The following is a 22,883-nucleotide window of genomic DNA, read 5'->3' as shown; positions in this document are numbered from 1 at the left end:
TAATAATTGTGTAGAGCAGCGACGAGCTCGACACCGACACCGAGTTTGAGCCCGTCGAGGACATGACCGTGGAGACACGCAGCCGATGTGAGTACCGACCGACTACCGACTTTGAACGCTTTGAGCTTGACTTTGGACGCTCTGGAGGTCACTTTGGACGCTTTGGAGATGACGTTGGACGCTTTAGACTATTGGGAGTTGACTTTGAACGCTTTGGGATTTACTTTGGACGCTTGGGAATTGACTTTAGACACTTTGAAAGTGACTTTGGACATTTAAGATCACTTTGGACGCTTGAGGATTGATTTTAGACACTCTGAAGGTGACTTTTGACGCTCTGGAGGTCACTTTGGGCACTATAGGTGACTTGGGACGCTATGGAAGTGACTTTGGTCACTTTGCAGGTGACTTAAGATGCTTTGGATAGAGTGAGGTTGACTTTAAAACTTTGTATAGACATGACGTTGACTTTAGACACTTTTGACACTTGCGAGTTAACTTTAAAAGCGACTTGGTCTTTGTGCGGGCACTCGGCCCGCGCCGCGCGTGACGTCACTCCAGCCCTCGCGTCCGCACGTGTGTGACGTCACAATAATTGTGTAGAGCAGCGACGAGCTCGACACCGTCACCGAGTTCGAGCCCGTCGAGGACATGACCGTGGAGACACGCAGCCGATGTGAGTACCGACTGGACGCTTTGGGGGTCACTTTGGACGCTAAAGATTACTTTGGACTCTTGGGGATTGACTTTGGACGCTTTGGAGTTCACTTTGGACGGTTTAGAGGTTACTTTATACGGTTTGGAGTCACTTTGGACGCATTGGAGGTGACTTTGGGCACTTAATATGACATCGCCACGCAGCCGATGTGAGTACCGACCGACTACCGACTTTGAACGGTTTGAGCTTGACTTTGAACGCTCTGGATGTCACTTTGGACGCTTTGGACATGACGTTGGACGCTTTAGACTCTTGGGAGCTGACTTTGGACGCTTTGGGGTTTACTTTGGACGCTTGGGAATTGACTTTAGACACTTTGAAAGTGACTTTGGACACTTAAGATCACTTTGGACGCTTGAGGATTGATTTTAGACACTCTGAAGGTGACTTTTGACGCTCTGGAGGTCACTTTGGGCACTATAGGTGACTTGGGACGCTATGGAAGTGACTTTGGTCACTTTGCAGGTGACTTAAGATGCTTTGGATAGAGTGAGGTTGACTTTAAAACTTTGTATAGACATGACGTTGACTTTAGACACTTTTGACACTTGCGAGTTAACTTTAAAAGCGACTTGGTCTTTGTGCGGGCACTCGGCCCGCGCCGCGCGTGACGTCACTTCAGCCCTAGCGGCCGCGCGTGCGTGACGTCATAATAATTGTGTAGAGCAGCGACGAGCTCGACACCGACACCGAGTTTGAGCCCGTCGAGGACATGACCGTGGAGACACGCAGCCGATGTGAGTACCGACTGGACGCTTTGGGGGTCACTTTGGACGCTAAAGATTACTTTGGACTCTTGGGGATTGACTTTGGACGCTTTGGAGTTCACTTTGGACGGTTTAGAGGTTACTTTTTACGGTTTGGAGTCACTTTGGACGCATTGGAGGTGACTTTGGGCACTTAATATGACTTTGGACGCTTGGGGATTGACTTTAGACACTTTGGAGGTGACTTTAGACACTTAAGATGACTTAGGTTTCTTTGGAGTTGACTTTGGATGCTTTGGATGTGACTTTGGATAGTGTGAGGTTGACTTAAGACACTTTGAAGGTGACTTTGGGGACTTAAGATGACTTTGGACGCTTGGGGATTGACTTTAGACGCTTGGAGATTGGCTTTAGACACTTTGGAGGTAACTTTGGACACTTTGGTTACTTTGGGGTTGACTTTGGATGCTTTGGAGGTGACGTTGGACGCTTTAGACACTTTATAGTTAACTTTGGATGCTTGGGAGGTGACTTTGGGTATTTTGATACTTTGGGAGTTGACTTAAGACACTTAGGAATTGACTTTGGACACTTTAAACACTTGTGAGTTGACTTTAGATACTTTAAAAGTGACTATTGGTACTTGTGCACTCGGCCCGCGCCGCGCGTGACGTCACTTCAGCCCTCGCGTCCGCGTGTGTTGTGACGTCATAATAATTGTGTAGAGCAGCGACGAGCTCGACACCGACACCGAGTTTGAGCCCGTCGAGGACATGACGGTGGAGACACGCAGCCGATGTGAGTACCGACTGGACGCTTTGGGGGTCACTTTGGACGCTTAGGGATTGAATTTAGACACTTTGAAGGTGACTTTGGACCCTTAAGATTACTTTAGACTCTTGGGATTGACTTTGGAAGCTTGGAGAGTGACTTAAGACACTTTGAAGGTGACTTTGGGCACTTTGGAGGTGACTTTGGACGCTTGGAGAGTGACTTAAGACACTTTGAAGGTGACTTTGACACTTTGGAGCCACTTTAGGCACTCGAGATGACTTTTGACGCTCTGGAGGTGACTTTGGGCACTCAATGTGACTTTGGACGCTTTGTAGGTGATTTTGGTCACTTTGGAGGTGACTTAAGATGCTTTGGATAGAGTGTGGTTGACTTTTAAACACTTTGTATAGCATGACGTTGACTTTGGACACTTTAGACACTTGGGAGTAGACTGGATACGTTAGACATTTTGAGAGTAGACTTAGGCCCAGTTTTTTGATTCATAGTTAAATTAACTAATAGTTAAATTTTGCAACTAATGGTTAAATATTAACAAAATGTTAACTAATAGTTAAAAATGTACTAAAAGTCAAGCTAATCATTGTTCGAAAAACATTTTTTTCTGATATTTGACCACTTGTCATTTGACATCTGTCAAATTTGACTATTGGTTAATTTAACTACAAATCAAAAAACTGGGCCTTAGACACTGACGGTTGACTTTAGATACTTTAAAAGTAACTATTGGACCTCCCGCGCCGCGCGTGACGTCACTCCAACCCTCGCGTCCGCGCGTGTATGACGTCATAATAATTGTGTAGAGCAGCGACGAGCTCGACACCGACACCGAGTTTGAGCCCGTCGAGGACATGACGGTGGAGACACGCAGCCGATGTGAGTACCGACCGACTACCGACTAACGACTTTGAACGCTTTGGAGGTCATTTTGGACGCTTTGGAGGTCACTTTGAACACTTCAGTGTTGACTTTGGATGCTTTGGACACTTCAGAGTGTACTTTGGATGCTTTGGACTCTTGGCAGTTGACTTTGGACGCTTTAGAGTTGACGTCAAACGCTTTAGACACTTGGGAGTTGACTTTGGATGCTTTGGACTCTTGGGAGTTGATTTTGGATATTTTAGATACTTTTGGAGTTGACTTAAGACACTTAGGAATTGACTTTGAACGCTTTGGAGGTCATTTTGGAGTTTACTTTGGACGCTTTGTACTTGATTTTGGGTGTTTTGACACTTTGGCGTTGACTTGGGACGCTTTGGAGGCGACTTTGGGCACTTAAGATGACTTTGGACGCTTGGGGATTGAGTTTAGACACTCTGAAGGTGACTTTTGACGCTTTTGACATTTTGGAGTCACTTTGGGCACTCGAGATAACTTTGGACGCTATGTAGGTGACTTTGGTCACTTTAAAGGTGACTTAAGATGCTTTGGATAGAGTGGGGTTGACTTTTAAACACTTTGTATAGCATGACGTTGACTTTGGACACTTGAGACAAGTGTCGAGACGAGTTGTCTTTAGACATTGACGGTTGACTTCAGCTACTTTAAAAACGACTATTGGTCCTTGTGCACTCGGCCGCGCCGCGCGTGAGTCACTTCAGCCCTCGCGTCCGCACGCGTGTGACGTCACGCTGGTTGTGTAGAGCAGCGACGAGCTCGACACCGACACCGAGTTCGAACACTTTGAAGGTGACTTTGGGCACTTAAGATGACTTTGGACGCTTGGGGATTGACTTTAGACGCTTGGAGATTGGCTTAAGACACTTTGAAGGTGACTTTGGACACTTTTGACATTTTGGAGTCACTTTAGGCACTTAAGATGTCTTTAGACGCTTTGTAGGTGATTTTGGTCACTTTGGAGGTGACTTAAGATGCTTTGGATAGAGTGTGGTTGACTTTTAAACACTTTGTATACCTAGCATGGCGTTGACTTTAGACACTAGCGAGATGACTTTACTTAAGTTTGAAGGTTGACGTTAGACACGGACGGTTGACTTTAGATACTTCAAAAGCGACTATTGGTCCTTGTGCACTCGGCCCGCGCCGCGCGTGACGTCACTGCAGCCCTCGCGTCCGCGCGTGTTGTGACGTCATAATAATTGTGTAGAGCAGCGACGAGCTCGACACCGACACCGAGTTTGAGCCCGTCGAGGACATGACGGTGGAGACACGCAGCCGATGTGAGTACCGACCGACTACCGACTGCCGACTTTAAACGCTTTGGAGGTCATTTTGGACGCTTTGGACACTTTGGACAATTGGGAGTTGACTTAAGACACTTTAGAATCAACTTTGGACGCTTTGTCCCTCCATTTTGAACACTTAAGATTACTTTAGACTCTTGGGATTGACTTTGGAAGCTTGGGGATTGACTTTAGACACTTTTTTAGGTAACTTTGGACACTTGTTACTTTGGGGTTGACTTTGGATGCTTTGGAGGTGACGTTGGACACTTCAGACACTTGGGAGTTGACTTTGGACGGTTTGGATGTGACTTTGAGCACTTTAAATACTTTGGGAGTTGACTTTGGGACACTTTAGAGTTGACTTTGGATGCTTTGGACATGACCGTGGAGACACGCAGCCGCTGTGAGTACCGACCGACTACCGACTAACGACTTTGAACGCTTTGGAGGTCATTTTGGACGCTTTGGAGGTCACTTTGATGACTTTGGACGCTTGGAGAGTGACTTAAGACACTTTTAAGTTGACTTTGAGCACTTTGGAGGTGACTTTGGACGGTTTGGAGATGACTTTGGTTGCTTTGGACACTTCAGAGTGTACATTGGATGCTTTGGAGTCACTTTTGACGCTCTGGAGGTCACTTTGGGTACTATAGAATAGATGACTTTGGACGTTTTGTAATTGACTGGTCACTGGAGGTGACTTGAGATGCTTTGGCTATCCAATCTCGCCACCTCACTCTATAGTGAGGTTGACTTTAAAAACTTTCTTTAGCATGATGTTGACTTTGGACACTTTTGACACTTGCGAGTTAACTTTAAATACTTTGAAGGTTGACTTTAGACTGATGGTTTACTTGAGCTACTATAAGAGTGACTATTGGTCCTTGTGCACTCGGTCCGCGCCGCGCGTGACGTCACCACAGCCCTCGCGTCCGCGTGTGTTGTGACGTCATAATAATTGTGTAGAGCAGCGACGAACTCGACACCGACACCGAGTTTGAGCCCGTCGAGGACATGACGGTGGAGACACGCAGCCGCTGTGAGTACCGACTGGACGCTTTGGGGGTCACTTTAGACGCTTAGGGATTGAATTTAGACACTTTAAAGGTGACTTTGGACCCTTAAGATTACTTTAGACTCTTGGGATTGACTTTGGAAGCTTGGGGATTGACTTTAGACACTTTTTTAGGTAACTTTGGACACTTGTTACTTTGGAGTTGACTTTGGATGCTTTGGAGGTGACGTTGGACACTTCAGACACTTGGGAGTTGACTTTGGACGGTTTGGATGTGACTTTGAGCACTTTAAATACTTTGGGAGTTGACTTTGGGACACTTTAGAGTTGACTTTAGCCGATGTGAGTACCGACCGACTAGATACCGACTACCGACTTTGAACGCTTTGGAGCTCATTTTGGACGGTTTGGAGGTCACTTTGAACACTTCAGTGTTGACTTTGGATGCTTTGGACACTTCAGAGTGTACTTTGGATGCTTTGGACTCTTGGGAGTTGACTTAAGACACTTAGGAATTGACTTTGAACGCTTTGGAGGTCATTTTGGAGTTGACTTTGGACGCTTTGGACTTGATTTTGGGTGTTTTTGACACTGGCGTTGACTTTGGACACTTTTAAGTTGACTTTGGGCACTGGGAGGTCACTTTGAGTATTAAGATGACTTTGGACGCTTGGAGATTGACTTTAAGGTTCACTTTGGACGCTTTAGATACTTGTGAGTTGACTTTGGACGCTTTGTAGGTGACTTTGGACACTTGGGACTTGACTTTGGACACTTTGGAGTTGACTCTGGATGCTTTATACGCTTTGAGAGTTGTCTTTGGATGCTTTGGACACTTAATAATTGACTTTGGACGCTTTGGAGTTGAATTTGCACTCTGGATAGTGTGGACTTTGCTTTGGATTATTTGAAGCTAACTTCGGATAATGATTTGACTTGGACAATGTGACTGACTTGACTGAGGCTTTTTTTTATCTTACTAGATTTGACTTCTGCCTTGCTTTTACTCTGAAACAACTCTTAATACTATATTCATAGAGTTTTAAGCGTCGTTTCAGAATACTTGAGAGTCTTTTCACACTAGCTATCTTTCTAGTTAGTTTTATTTTTTAAACAAAGTTAACCAATAAACGAAATAAAATGCAAAAAATAAGACAAATTTTGTTAATTTTCAGCAGTGTTTATAAACTTTACAATGTTATTTATTTTTGTCGTTTCTCATGTTTAGTTTTTACTAGCTGACATGGCGAACATCGTACCTATCTTCATGAGAAATAATGTAGGATATATGGTAAAAGATTTTTCAAATCGGTCCATTAGTTTTGGAGTCTATTCAATACAAACAATGAAATCTTTCCTCTTGATAATATTAGTGTTTTAGTTTTAATTTTTTATGCTTTATGACAAACTAGCTTTTCGCTAGCGGCTTCGCCCGCGTGGAATTTTGTCTTTCACAGAAAAACTTTATCACGCGCGTTCCTGTTTCAAGAACCGGGATAAAATTAAAAACTATCCTATGTCCTTTCCCGGGACTCAAACTATCTCTATGCCAAATTTCATCAAAATCGGTTCAGTGGTTTTGGCGTGAAAGAGAGACAGACAGAGTTACTTTCGCATTAATAATATTAGTATAGATTGCTAGTGTGAAAAACTTAAAAACTCTTTGTGGCAAATGAACTAGTTTTCACTACATTGTATCCTTGTGTGGATCCGGTGCGTGTGAATACCTAAATAATAAGCGGCTGGTTCTTCGTTATTCAGCATAATTAATATTAAACACATCACTTGTGGAAAATAACACCAATTTAAGTGTTTAGGTGTAATTTGAGACGGAATTATATTAACGCCTATTCACAAACATTACTATGAGGTCTCACAGTGCGCGTGGAAGCACAGGGTCACACGAACCAATCACAGAGCTCTATTCAACGCTGTGCGTTCGATTTGCTGCTTCACTTAAGCAAGCATCGTTTGTAAATACAGGCGTTAATTACTATGCACTTTTCGCGTTGATTTATGAGATATGAAATAGGCGAAATTAATTTATTGCTACATAGATTTTAACGTAATATGTATTGTTATTTGTCTTTCCGTCTCAATGTTACATCTGTAAGAGCATGCTTTTTAAAACTAATTTTTCATTTCATATTTTACTAACTGCTTCCTACTTCTTTAAGTGCATGGCCAGCGTATCTACTAGGGTTTCTGCTCGAGCTTTCTCGAACTCGAGAAAACTCGAGAAATATGGCTTCATTCGAGACGAGAAAAAAATTACCGGAGCTAGAGAATTCTCGAGTTTCGATTTTGAAGCTTTAATATTCTTGAAAGCCTATTTTCTTAGACAAAAGTAAGTTTTTGATTATTTAATAGGTCAACGTTGCTTTTAGACTGGCCTAGTCTTTCTTTTTTTAACTGATTTGATTTGCAAGTAATCAAGTTTAACTGATTTGATTTAAAAGTGATCTCAATCGAAACTAAACTATTTATTTATTTATTTAAGAACAGCTAACAAGACACACCATTAACTGGAAAAAACATTGAAAACAATACGTGTTTATAGTGTAGCCTTAGTTAAAAGCTGCCACGACATGTGCATAGATTGCGTGGAAGCGTAGTATCGACTAAAGTCTAAAAAAAATTGAAAATGTATTTATTTATTTTTGCTATTTGGACTTGTGTTCTTTAGAAAACAAGTGATTCAATTGTAGCTCCAGATTTTTATTGTTATTTATCCTTAAAGTACACGTGACTTTATGACTTTTGTTATGATTATTAGTAAGTATTAATTATGAAAGATTTTATTTTTTGTTTATTTCCTTACCAAAATAAGTGGTACTAAATTCTAATATTGATTCTTGTGCATAAAAGTAGGTATATTAGATTAAAAAAAACCTGTTTTTTTATTAAATTTCAACCGATTTCAGCAGTTTTCATTAAAAGACTCGAGACCCGAGAAAACTCGAGACTTTGGCCTCGAGAATTCTCGAAACTCGAGAAAATAAATAGGTCGAGAAATCAGAAACCCTAGTATCTACGCACATAGCTCGGTTTGTATGTGAGCGCGCGCCAACACGTATGCGGCGCGCACGCACACACTGACAAAATTTAGCGGGGATATTTAGCGGTGAGGCAGTGGCGGCGTAGCATAGGTTGGCACCCGGGGCGCCCCCCCCCCGTCATAATATAATTTTAGCTTAAGGCACCCCCCCTGTCATGACATCACGACCGTCCTTGCCATGCAGATGCGTCAGTGAGTACTAATCTGCGCGACTTTGTCACCCCCTGATGCTTGGCACCCGGGGCGGACCGCCCTCATAATATAATTTTAGCTTAAGGCACCCCCCCTGTCATGACATCACGACCGTCCTTGCCATGCAGATGCGTCAGTGAGTACTAATCTGCGCGACTTTGTCACCCCCTGATGCTTGGCACCCGGGGCGGACCGCCCCCACCGCCCCCCCCTTACGCCGCTACTGCGGTGAGGTGCGCTGAATTTTGTCAGTGCAAACCGCGCTCGGGCGTTTCTATGAAGATGACCTACTCATTTGTACTTACTCTGGTACTACAAATCGACTCGACTTAAAAGTATTAAAGATATTCTAAGATATTGTGGAAATGAAGTAATGTCAGTCACAAAAAATCCATTGCAGAAACTGAGTCAATTTGTAGTAGGTACGTCGACATGTTAGTAAGAACAACACAATAGTCTACAGAATACAGACTTTATATCGGCCGATAGTTTGGTCGGGCTGTTAGTCAGTATGAATATGTATGCAAATGTACACATTACCCGGATTTGGTATCGGCCGATTCCTTGTAGAAATTAGAAGCTGCCCAAACTATTGGCCGGCAAAAATCTGTAGTCTGATGCCCGTTTTCACCATTAATCCCTAATTTTTGAGATGGTAAAAACGGGCATGAGACTCTTATGCTGGTTTTCTATATTCAATCCTAATCTAAATAATTTCAATATGTAGTCAAAATTGACACGGTTTTAGATTTTCATTTTGTTTTAAAGGAGACAATATAAAAGTGTAACCGTATCAAAAATTATGGATATTTGACCGAAAATAGATTCAAATTTTGACAGTTGAAATCCGGATTTTGACAAGGATTGAATATGGGAAACGGGCGTTAGTGGCAAAGCTTCAATCGTCAAATGCTAAGTCTGCAGAGACTAAAGGTTCGGCCAAAGCAACGCGTGCACGATGGCGATCAGACTTAAGCTTCAACCACACCAACGCGTGAAGATCGCCGACGCGATCATAGGCCAATCACATGTCGCGCGACCCTTGACAGTTCACGCGACCTGTCATTGGCCTTTGATCGCGCCGGCTATGGTGATCTGCACGCCCTTTATGCGCAAATTGTTAAATTCGCAAAATGTCAAGTGTTCAACAAAATCAAAATCCTAATATTTTCATGTTATATCAAATCAACAAAACATAAACCAAAGTTAAAAGATCAAAGATGTTCAATTTGAAGTTAGGTATAAAAATAACTAAAAAACATTTTGTTGTTATTTTTTATTACGGTTTTATGATTTCATATTAAAAAATACCTTAACATTTTAATTATTAAAAGATCTGCCAATTAATTACTTGACTTTTATTATTAAACCTAAACAGCTGGACATTATAAAAACTTGACATTTGCGAATTTGTCAGATTGCGACCGCTTGACAATTTGCGCATAAAGGCTGCACGCATTGGTGTGGTTGAAGCACTAAACGCATTGATCGCCATCGGAATCGCGCAGGCTGATCGCGTTGGTTTGGCCGAGCCTTTTGTGGCGGAGTTCTAATCGTTAATTTTGTGTGTCAGCGTCGGCGCACACGGGCGAGCATGGCGTGGACGAGTACCCGGATATCAGTGGCATCACCAACGCTAGGGTAAGTTGCTGTTCGCTAATGAAATTTCGTTGAGTATAAGATTTTATTTCAGACGTTAATCACAAAGTTTTATAATTCAATTTGTCATTTGGTAGGGTCATAAATTGTGACACCCAAAATGGCCAAAAAGTTGATAACACAACCTTAATACCAAATGTAACAAAGACGTGTTGGAAACTTCTTGGTTACTTTGTGTCACGAAATATTTGATGCTGACTGAACCAAACAAACATCTTTGTTTAAAAAAAAATAAACCAACTGCAGAAAAGAATGAACTAAATATACTCAACATCAAATAAACCGCACCTTCCGCGACGCGAATTTTAAAGATTTTCTTCTGACACAATCATGGTGCCCCAACAATATTGGTGTTATTTGAAAGCCCAATAAATATCCTTAAAGAAAAACACATTTAATTTCTTAATAAATGATTAACATATGCCATAAGTGTGACTTGAAAAAAGACCTCACTTTGGGCTCACCTCTGGGATCAATTAGACCAAATTTTATGGTTATAAAACCAAAAAATGATCACACGTGCCCTCTTTAACAGATGGATAGCGAATAATCCCAACACAGTTTTATAGCCATAAAAGTTGGCTCAAGCGTAACTACCTATTTTTTGAAGAAGTGCCTCTGGATCCTTCTAAAGACACATTTTTGGGGTAAAATCCTTTTCAAATCAAATCAAATCAGTTTATTTCTTTAATGAAATGAAGTGTACAACTAGGCTTTTAAATGGTGCCAATATTGGTGGGAAGTGAGGATGCATACGTTTGAAAGTGCTTGTCGCGGCAGGTGCGATTTTTTTTTATGTCGAGTGTAGTTACATAAATCACATATATGCATCTTAAATTGAAAGTTCTAAAAAGGTCACATACTCAGTATTATGTCGTGTAATAAAAAAACTTGCTTCTAAAATTCTATAACGCATCCCACAGGAAGCCATGCGTAAGATGACAGAAGAAGACAAACGCAAGATCCTCCAACAAGTGGAGCTGTTCCGCCGCGAGAAGATGACGTTCGACAACGAGGTGGCCAAGTGGGACGACGCCGGCAACGACATCATCATGCTGGCCAAGCACATGTGCATGATTATGCTGGAGATGACCGACTTTACGAGGTAAGGTATCCTTTTGGACTCAGTGTAGAGCCTTGGGCAACCCCTGGCTATAGTAGTGGTCCTAGTGTAGAGCCTTGGGGGACCCCTGTGGTACCAGTATACTATCTTGGGGAACCCCTGTAGGCTCAGTGTAGACCCTTGAAGAACCCCTGTGGTCCCAGTGTAGACCCTTGAAGAACCCCTGTGATCACAGTATTGAGCCTTGACGAACCCCTGTGGTCCTAGTGTAGACCCCTGATGAACCCCTTGTGGTTCCAGTGCAGACCCTTGAAGAACCCCTGTGGTCACAGTATTGAGCCTTGAGGAAACCCTGTGGTCCCAGTATAGTGCCTTGGGGAACCCTGTGTGCCCAATATAGAACCTTGGGAAACCCCTGTGGTCTCAGTGCAGAACCTTGGGGAGCCCCTGTGGACCCAATAAATAGCCTTGGGGAACCCCTGTTCATAATACTAATCTCAATGTAGCCCTCTCTAAGCATTAGGTAAATCTTTAGTCTCAGTTTCCAGTCTGGGTTCCTATTATAGAGCCTTGGGGAAAACGTGACTATAGTATGTACTGGTCCCATTAAAGAGCCTTGAGGGACCCCTTACTACATTACTGGTCCTAGTTTAGAGCCCCGGAGGAGTCCTTGTGTAAATCCTTATGAAAAGCCTTTGTCCATCATTGGACCTCTTTTAGTTGAAATAATAAATGATTATTCATTTGCATTAGGTACTTATAGTTCATAACTAATATTATAAATGCGAAAGTTTGGATGTCTGGATGTTTGTTACTCTTTCACGCAAAAACTACTGATCGGATTTTGACGAAACTTTACAGTATTATTGTTTATAACCCAGAATAACATATAGGCTATAATTTATGACGATCTGTGACCAACTAAATTTCACGCGGGTGAAGCCGCGGGCAAAAGCTAGTAGTACATAATAAACGATTTTAAATTATCCACAGAGGCCGCGGTCCACTCAAAACCACGATGGACGTCATCAACGCCGCCAAAAAGATCTCCGAAGCTGGCACCAAGCTTGACAAGCTCACCAGGGAAATCGCTGAACAGGTGGGTACACTGCTAATACTACTGTCATCCGAAAGTTCTCTAAACTCGAAATCTAGTCATTATTTTCAAAAGTTTGTTTATAGATAAACGAAGCCATCATGTACAATTAATATTAGTAAGAAAAAAGTACAAATCAACTCCAAACGCAGCAATTATAGCCAGATACTGAGCAAAGCTGATTTATTTTCACTTTTTCAAAAAAATTTTTGTTTGTGTCCTTATGCGCTTTATTTTATTTCATATTTTTTAGGGATAGTACATTAGTAGAGCTACCTACCCTATCAGTTTGATTCACCCATTCTGGGACACCTTGTATAAACCCACAATATTATTCTCTCCTCCAGTGTCCCGAATCGTCAACGAAGCAAGACTTGCTTGCCTACCTCCAACGCATCGCCCTGTACTGCCATCAGATACAAATCACCAGCAAGGTCAAGGCTGATGTGCAAAACATATCCGGCGAGCTCATCGTGAGCGGGGTAAGTGATACTATCGTCATCATCATCATCATCATCAACAACAGTCTATACCAGCGGTTCCCGAATGGTGGTCCGCGGAACCCTGGGGTTCCGTGGAAAGGACGCAAGGGTTCCGTAAAAAATATCATCCCACGTTTCATGACCGACGTTGTTCGCTCGCACCGACTTGTTTACGCACAAGGGAGGGGCAGGGCATGCGGGCGAGTAGTACGGGGGTTCCGCTAGGAAAAGTATAATCAATTAGGGTTCCTTGGCAAAAAAAAATTGGGAAACCCTGGTCTATACTGCCACCAGATATAGATGTTCTCCAGTCGATGAAGCACATGATGTGCCCTGAGTGCCCGAGAAACTACACGCAGGATTTAATGAATGCTGCTGACAACGCCACTCTTGTAGCGGAGTTTTGGGCTGACACTGTGTAGGTTTGTTGCCGACACGATAAGAAGAAAGATCATCATCATTATAGGATTTGAGGATACCACGAAAAGGAAGCTAAGATGGATGGGTGCTGTGCTCGGGGACCAAGGTCCAGTTATTACCATTTCGGTTCTCTAAAATATACTCAGTTAGCCAGAGAACTGTTACCGCGTTGCAGGTTTGTAGGCGCGGTGACGTGTGCGTAAGGTAGATGTCAGCGCAGGGGTAAGTGTCATCATCATTATCATCATCTGAAGCAGGGATGTTATGGATATGCGTAACCGAAACTTTCGGATATCTGAAATAAAAAATATCCGAAACCGTAAACGATTCAAAAGTTTCGGATAGTTTCGGATGTAGGCAGTTTAAATTGTTTTTTTGTATAGCTTTATACGTAAAGGCATAACAGCCTGATTTATCTTTATAATACCATCTAGTATCAATTTTTATTTTTAATTACTTTTTATTCGATGTAAGAAGTGTGCGGCCATGAATGAACGTGTTGGACAACTATTGCAAATTGCATTCTAAAGCACAGATATCCGTAACCGTAACCGAAACCAGTATAATATTATTCCTATATCCGTAACCGTATCCATAAACATAATATCCATAACATCCCTAATCTGAAGTATCTGAAGCAAGTGGTCTCACCACTACACCGCGGAATACATCATCAGCCTCACTCCGTACGTTCCAATCCACACTTAGAGAGGATTGTACTCCTGCGGTAGAAACTGTATGGCCTGGTGATGATACTAATTAATATAATAACATTAATATAACCTGTATAACACTGCTACACACTGTATAACATTTAACATTATTATTAACCTAAATACCTTTTTTAAACTGTATAATACAGGATGGAATTTTGTAATACCACCTGGAGGAAAAGTACTCTTAATATTGTAGATAGATTTTTTTTCTCAAAGAAAACATTCCTTTATTTTTGAAAATCTTTGAATGCAGTTCTCTTTCTATTAAAAAATAAAGGAATGTTTTCTTTGAGTAAAATTTTCTATCTACAGTATTAAGGGTACTTACTTTCCCTCCAGGTGGCATTACAAAATTCCATCCTGTATATACTCGTAGCATTTCTATAACCTGCGTAACACTGCTACAATGTGTATAACACCAGTATTTAACTCCAAAATTTTTTTCTAAACTGTATAACACTGCTAAAGCCTGGTCTGTGAGCACGTAGAATTTTGTCCAATGATCCCAAGCTACCCATCCTTATCGCTCGCGCGTAATTATATTGCTGTCGCGACTGTGCAACGGGTGGCCGCAGTGAGTGTGCGAGCGCGACAGCAACATAATAACGCGCGAGCGATAAGGATGGGTAGCTTGGGATCATTGGACAAAATTCTACGTGCTCACAGACCAGGCTTTACACACCGTATAACATTGCTACATACTGTATAACATTGCTGCACACTGTATAACACTATTAACTGTAGACTATTAACATTTCTATCAGGCAGGGAAAGACGAGGACAATCAAAGTACAGGCATCGTGATTAGTGGGGTAAGAGTAACACAATAACTGGGTTAAGTGGGGGAAGGGTGTGGGCTTGTGTATGTCCTTTTTTTTGTCGATTTCACCAAAATTCAATGTGTCTCAGATCTTAAAAAGGGTTTCCGATAGTTATCTGACGCTATCTAATCCATTTTCGGTTGATTTTTTTTCATTTGTGTGTAGGGTAAACCGACAGTCATTGGACGCTGCCAGTCATTGGACAAAACAACCCTTGAATTTTCTTAAAATGAATATTCCTTCAAATACAATGAACATTCCTTTAAAAAAAAACGCCTTTTTATCTCCATCAGTCGGAATATCTCAGTTGTTGAAATAGAAATGCTATTTTTCATTCAGTAAATAACTGTCCAATAACTTTTTTAAGTGTCCAATGACTGGCAGTTTACCCTATTTATCTTCTAAAAATTTGAATTTTTCACATTCACTTACTAAAAACTATAAGTACAGTAATCATTATGAAAGTACTAGGGTGCGCCTTACAGAACGATGCTCATATCTGGATTCAATTGCATAGTGGCGTCACATCATAGGACAGAATCTATGACTGCAATTGAATCGAGTTTCGTGTGTTTTTTTTGTGATTGTGAATTTCAAACGTCAAAATTAAAGTTCTACCGAGTAAATTCATATTTGAATGTTTTTTTATTTAAGAATGTGGGCCTTGTAATAAAATCGGTGGTGGTTACTTTAAGCATCAGTGACGTTCAATGCTGTGGTGATGTTTGTTTATTTAGTGACTAGCGGCCGCCCGCGACTTCGTACGCGTGGATCCCGTTTTACCCCCTTCATCTATCTTACGCGGTTTAGATTTTTTCATACAAAGGTTTTTTCCCGCTAACTCCCATTCCCGTGGGAATTTTGCAATATCCTGTTGTAACTAAGCTTTAAGTTTACTAAGGTACCTGCATGCCAAATTTCAAGCGTCTAACTTAAGCGGTTTAGATTTTTCATACAAAAGGATTTTCCCGTTAATTCCCGTTCCCATGGGAATTTCGGGAATTCCTTTCTTAGTGCACTTCTACGGTACGTAAGCTACGTCCCTTCCAAATTTAACCATTAAGGCTGCACACGCGACGGCATCAGTATCGATCACTAATCACCCCCTGATAGTTATTTTGAAAATATATTTCATGTACAGAATTGACAGACTCTACAGATTTATTATAAGTATAGGTGAATGTAATCTGGTGTATGTCTTCAAAATGAAATTCTTAATTATAAAAAACATATAAAAGGGCCCATTTCCACGGCAGTTCAGTTTTGCAGGATTCCGCAAAGACTGGACTGTTATGTGAACACAAGTGAAATGAAACACTCTTGTAGGTTGTTCTAACTTGTATTCAACATCACTGATTTACACAATTCCGACATTATGACGTCATCTTAATAGTACCTCTTGCTTTGAACGCTCAAATCGAACTGACTGTCCAGCGGCATGCCAGCGATAAGGTAACTTCCCCTTCCATCAGTGAAAGTCGACCGGTTCAAAACGACTTATCGACGGCATGCCCCGGAACTAGTCAAATTCAATACTTATTTCATAATAAGCTGTTTTTGAATTATTTAAAATACTAAAATGTATACAATAAAAATCTAAAATAATAAATATGAAATATTTGGATGTAACACAAAATAAATTCTAAAATCATTCTAATGTCTGCAAAATGCCCAGGAAGTAATCAAATAAAGTATTTTAATTTTAATAATGAGTTTTTGGGTTCTTCTAAAATACAATACAAATACTAAAATTGTTACAATAACTATTTAAAAGTAACCAATAATCGTATAAAATACAATATAAATTCTAAAATCATTACACAAGTGTGTATAAGTCCAAATTCAATCGAATCGTTTTTTTGCGGGACACTGTTCGCGTGAATGTTACTATTAAAACACATAGGCTGGTTTTAAAGTCACGCTGACGCACGCTGACCGTCAGCACTGACAGCAGAAATGTATGAAGCGTCGGCGCCGAGCGATCAGCGTCACTCAGGAACGTTCCCTTCAATTACATACATATTGATCTGTCAGCGCCGACGATCAGCGAGCGGTCAGCGCGATTCTAAAACCCGCCTTACTTATACATAACTGCTAAACGGGATCCTGCAATAATCGGAATGTCTCCGTGGAAAGCAGCCATAAATCCTAATAATAAATAAATATTGTTATATTTCAGCTGGACAGTGCCACGTCTCTCATCCAAGCGGCCAAGAACCTGATGAACGCGGTCGTCCTGACCGTCAAAGCCTCCTACGTGGCCTCCACCAAGTACACCCGCCAGGGAACCATTGCTGTAAGTGCTTTTTATATACTAGCTTTGCCCGCGGTATTGGCCACTATGATCTATGCCATGAAGTTTTTAAAGCGCGCATGTCGGTTTTTTTTAAATACTTTTATAAAGAAACTATTTCTCTTGGTCACGCTATAACATGAGAAGGACCATACTTTTGTGAAATGTTCTTATGGAAAGTAAAGTTAAAAAAAACTGGGCAGAGAAATTGATAATTTCATAAAAGGATTAACTTTCCGTTTAATGATTGTGACGAGTACATCTACCGCTTATTTCATCCAGCCACTGCCATCTTTCATGTTGAGGACGTCTGTCCATCCAAGAAAAATTACATCGTTCGTTGCGACGTTACATTATACGAAAACGTTACATGATACAATGAAAAGGTTATACGTCTCGGAAAACGTAGTTAGAACGCCCCCCCTGTTCGATGGCGACCGGGTCAGCTGACCCACGGTAATACTATCATACAGTATTGTAACTTCATATAAACGGACGAAACGCGAGCTTACCTTCGAAATTCAAATCTCGGTATGCGCTCGACATGCAAAAGTCGGGGGTGTCGCAAATGTTCCAACAGTAATAAACGGATGATGATGATGATGTGTTGTTTTTAATCAGTAAGTCTCTCTTTTTTAAATAAAAATAATTAGAAGTTTCTATTTATACAGGGTGTTAGGTAAAATGATTTATAAGCCGACACTAGCCCATGTTAACATCAAATGGTATGGTGAAGTCAGTCATATCATCATTCAATCATTAATTAAATCTACTAATCACAAAACAATATGCATTTTTATCCTATTTCATTCACAAAGTATTTTGTTGGTCAAAATAAAAAAAAATACAGTCACAAAATACATTCACAAAACTAGATACAATTTCTATATAGGCTGTAGGTGGGTAGCCCTATCGCATGTTGTCATAACCGTGACATTCCGCGCGGCTGTTGACATTTATTTCAAAAATAAGGCCGAGTTAGAATACTGTATAGATACTATTACCGTGGCTGACCTTTATGCACAAATTGTCAAATTCAAATTGTCAAGCGGTCGCGATCTGCCAAATTTGCAAATCGTCAAATTCGCAAAATTATTTGATTCGCATTTGACATTTTGCGAATTTGGCAATTTGCGAATTTGACAATTTGCGAATTTGACAATTTGCGCATAAAGGTCAGCTGGCAGCGGCTAGATACAAAGAGATCGTGCTCCGGCGCTCCTTGGGAAGAGTGGCCTGTCATTAGCTAATTAAAATTAACGATGAGTCATTCGGGTGTGAGCAATTTCGACGTCAGGTCTGTGAAGCTTTAAATACGTAAATGCCTCTTGATTATTGAATGAATAATAATATTGAATCCTAAATGATGAATTGATTTTTGAATGGCTTAAGTCGTAGAAATTATATTTACGCTTAAAAAGAGCTTCGGCAAGGCTTTGCTAATAGCTAAGCAAAAGAAATTCAGCAAATTGTTATTTAAAAAAATTACAGTTTTCTGTCCAAGAAAAATTACAGCGTTCGTTACAATTACACGAAAATGTTACATTAAGTTAACGCTCTAATGTGTGCCTCCCTTAAGAAAGGCTTTTATCTTTATGAATTACAGATTGCATCTTCGAAATCATAAATTAAAATTATGACACTTAACAAAATTTTAAACTTTAAAATAAAGGAAAATTTAACTATGTGGCATAAAATAGAGTTTGGATTATTATTTAGCTTATATTGGCATTAAGTTGTGATTATAATCATATTATAATACAATTTTGATTGGCTTCTATGCGCGCGGGAGCAGAACTATGTAAGTGGTAGATTGTTATCACTTTTGTATTAAATGTATCATGCATGGCTTTTACACTAGCTGCGAAGCATTACACGTAGATACTATGCACAGTGATCAAGAATTTAAGAACGACAATCTTTTTTCTGTTTTGATGTTCATTTTATTCATTTAGGGTAAACCAACTCAACTAAACATACAGGGTGGAAACGATAAGTGGTCTCACTCGTTTATTTCTAAACTATACAAGATATTGAAAAACTATTTACTGATCCTGATAGTGCTTCACGAGCTCTCTAACGGTACTAATTATAGGCTACAAAATAAACAGGATCTGTCCGAAAATTCAATGTTTCAAGCTTCCATACATTTTCGTACTACCACATCACAGCCACAGTCATGGCTCTCACCTCTTGATAATATTACACCTCTCGATATCTTGTATAGTTTAGAAATAATCGGGTGAGATCACTTATCGTTTCCACCCTGTATTCTACATTATTTCTACATTACATTACTATAAAAATACATGTTTCCATAAATCTAAGTTTTATGTATAGTATATTATTTACATGACATGAATTCCACACTTCGATGCGTATATTTTTAGTTCGTAGAAATTTCAAGCATAATATTGACTGGATAGACTAATAACTATTATTTTTTGTAATAAACACATCGTTGGGTTATTATCACTTATCGTTTTAAGTAGTCACTTTTATGAAAAAACACGATTGAAAACCTTTTACGTCTTTGTAGTTTATCATAATCACAAAATACAAATGAACAGGTTTCTGTAATGCATCAACATCGTTGTTTCGTTTTATTAAAGCAACATTTTCAATAATTTGTAAAAATTGAATTGCTTACGGTGGGAATCGAACCTTCGCTTGCCGCGAGACTGCTCCAACCATCTGAGGGCTTAGCGTGAGTTTACATCAAACGTCACTAGCGAGAGAGTTCAAAAAATATATTTTATTTTTATTTTTTTTTATTCAGAAAACCACAGCTCTTTATAATTCTCTTTATATGAAGATTTTAGTTCTTGAAAGTTTCCTCTAGGGGCGCTGTACAATCCGTCATACATTTAATGTCATTTTTTACGCAGTAGACATCGAATGCGTTTGACGTAAACTCACTGAGCTACTTAGGCCCAGTTTTTTGATTCCTAGTTAAAATAACGAATTGTTAAATTTTGCTACTAATGGTTAAATATTAACAAAATGTAAACAAATAGTTAAAACATGTACCAAAAGTCAAGCGAACCATTGTTGTTTTTTTCTGATATTTAATCACTTGTCATTTGACATCTGTCAAATTTGACTGTTGGTTATTTTAAGTACGAATCAAAAAACTGGGTCTTAGATATTGGGTAAACCTTAGAGTCGTGGGTTGGGTTTCTACCTTAGGCAATTCCATTTTTTTTCAAGTCATTAAAAATTTAGTTTCGTAAAAAAATATACAAACATACCACAATGTAACGCTTCAACTTTCCCCAGTCTCCCATAGTGGTGTGGCGCATGAAAGCGCCTGAGAAGAAGCCGCTCATCCGGCCGGAGAAACCTGAAGAAGTGCGGGCTAAAGTCCGCCGCGGGAGCCAGAAGAAGCAGCCGAGTCCTATACACGCGCTGGCTGAGTTCCAGAGCCCAGCTGAGAGCGTTTAAGGTACGTGGGTAGTTCGTCGTTTCAGCCAAATGACGTCCACTGCTGGACAAAGGCCTCCCCCAAGGTTTTCCACAATGAACGGATCCTGCGCTGCTCGCATATAGGTTCTTCCCGCGTTGAGAGCGTTTAAGGTACGTGAATGTAACTGTTCGACGAAGTCAATAATGTAGCGCTCCAGCAAAGCTATTGGTTGTGTACATTGATATGTAGAGAGAGCCGGCTGAGAGCGTTTAAAGTACGTGGGTAGATAGAGATTTACCCTCTTACTAATAAAAAGTTACACAGTTGTTGAACACTGTTTTAAAATGACATTTCCATACTAAACGTCACTTTAAAACACTGTTCAACGAGCGTGTAAGTTTTATTATTAAGGGGGTTAGTATTTAAAGCCTTTTGACCATGCTCAGTGAGCAAGTGAATACGCCTGAGCAATCAGGTTCAGACTCGACACAGGCGTCTCCACTTGAGCGGCTCTTCCAAATGAGCCGCTCATTCGCCTGAGCATGCTCAAGTAAGAAAGAAGAAAGATACATTTATTACCTATCCGCTTATAGCGTTTAAGGTATGTGAATGTAACGGTTCGACGAAGTTAATAATGTAGCGCTCCAGCAAAGCTATTTATGTACATTGATATGTAACGCTTTGACGAAGGTAGTTACGTGACGCTTCGACGAAGTTAATAGATGGTAACGTTTCGACGAAGCTAACAGTTTATATAATAGCATTTCGATAAAATAAATTATGTAACGCTGTATATTATTAGTATTTATTAATGTCAAAAGATAATTTCGTAAACTATTAACTACTAGGTTACTTACAAATAGTTAAAACGACTAGAATTTTTCTTTATTGTGGAATTATTCCTTTACAGGTGTTGCCGGAGAAATGGCACTACGAAACAATACTATTAATTAGAAACGCTCATATTTATTTTATATCGAAATTCCGACATGTGATTATGTATAATTATATATTATATAAGGCTTTATCATTGCCAATTTTGTATTCATTTGCCTAATTTGTGATTTTTTGTGTGACAATATCTTTTACTAAACTAACCTCCGAATGCTTAGTTATTTATAAATTATAATGGCAGCTATGTTATGTTATATTATAGCAATTATAACAATGCAGCTAAATTATGTTAAATTATAACAATGTTTGTGTACGCATTTTATCATTTTAGATAAAGAATTAATTATCGAAGTTAGAGAACTGTAGCAAAAAATATACATCTAGAGACTCTGTTAATTAAAATTAGTTTTCTTTTTATAACCGGTTAACTACTTTAATAAATAAAAATCTTTAAACCTAAATCATAAAAAGTACAGTATGCATAAATTCACCTATAGTTGGCCCTATAGGACTGAGTTAAATTTAATCTAACAGAGTTTCTTTTTTATGTATATTTTTATGTATATGTAACAGTAATGCGACAATATAACAAATATTTTAGCGAAATTTTAATAATACTAATAATTGGCTATAGATAATTTAAATAATAATTTAGTTACTCAAATATTATGACATTAAATTATTGCACTTAACACGCCTGTCAAATGGGTCTGTCAATTTGGCAGAAGTTGGAGGTTTAACAGTATGTTCAGAATGTTTGTGTTATAGAAATAATAATAGATATTGTACTGTAGTTAAAATTTCAAATACAACCCGAGTTAACTGCGCACCTGAAGCCATGACGTCACATCGACATATGTGCGGGAGTCGCATTCCAGCGAGGAGTTGTAGAAGTTTGACAATAAAATTAATGCGGAGAATTCCTTTCAAGTTACTTTGGTAGTCACATGTCAACAGCTGTCATATCTGAGATGACATTACTTGACATTGACAGCCTGCTCATAAGATGTCCAATTTTTTGCAAACTAAATAATGTGTGAGCGCGTTTTCCAAATCCCAAGTCATTGATATTTAAAAAAGAAGAAGAATATTAAACATTATTTGATGATAAATCATTAAATTGGAATAAAAAGTTGTGCAATATCTATTGTTATTTTTACGGTTGGAGTATTGAGATTTTAGGCAATAATTTTATTTATTAATAAGCGAGCCTTAGATAGTTTTACAAGCATACATTTGCAAGCGTTTGTCATGTCAACATGCTAGTTACAAAAGTTGAAAGTCTGTGTTACAAAATAGGCCCAAAACTCGATTCAATAATTCAATCCATGTCATAAATTTTTTATCAATTTCGGTCATAGATTC

General features: G+C 39.7%; 1 protein-coding gene across 5 annotated transcripts in view; it reads left to right on the top strand.

Moving 5' to 3' along the window:
* The window catches only part of alpha-Cat (catenin alpha), a 79,601-nt gene extending 58,034 nt beyond the window's left edge, over window positions 1-21,567 (top strand). For 4 of the 5 annotated variants that reach the window (XM_028301268.1, XM_028301270.1, XM_028301271.1 and 1 more), the window contains 8 exons: window positions 10,242-10,309; window positions 11,251-11,432; window positions 12,384-12,489; window positions 12,834-12,968; window positions 14,869-14,916; window positions 17,105-17,221; window positions 20,498-20,663; window positions 21,535-21,567. In XM_028301268.1, coding sequence (XP_028157069.1) covers window positions 10,242-10,309; window positions 11,251-11,432; window positions 12,384-12,489; window positions 12,834-12,968; window positions 14,869-14,916; window positions 17,105-17,221; window positions 20,498-20,662 — 821 coding nt within the window. In that variant the 3' untranslated portion in view covers window position 20,663; window positions 21,535-21,567. The remainder of the gene's footprint in view (window positions 1-10,241; window positions 10,310-11,250; window positions 11,433-12,383; window positions 12,490-12,833; window positions 12,969-14,868; window positions 14,917-17,104; window positions 17,222-20,497; window positions 20,664-21,534) is intronic. The other variant, XM_028301269.1, reaches the window with a different exon arrangement.
* Window positions 21,568-22,883: the final 1,316 nt, after the last annotated feature.

This window comes from Ostrinia furnacalis, unplaced genomic scaffold, assembly GCF_004193835.3.
Source record: "Ostrinia furnacalis isolate ACB-3 unplaced genomic scaffold, ASM419383v2 OfSCF0895, whole genome shotgun sequence".
NCBI lineage: Eukaryota > Metazoa > Arthropoda > Insecta > Lepidoptera > Crambidae > Ostrinia > Ostrinia furnacalis.
Note: the sequence above shows the minus strand (reverse complement) of the source record. Positions and strands in the feature narration are given on the sequence as shown.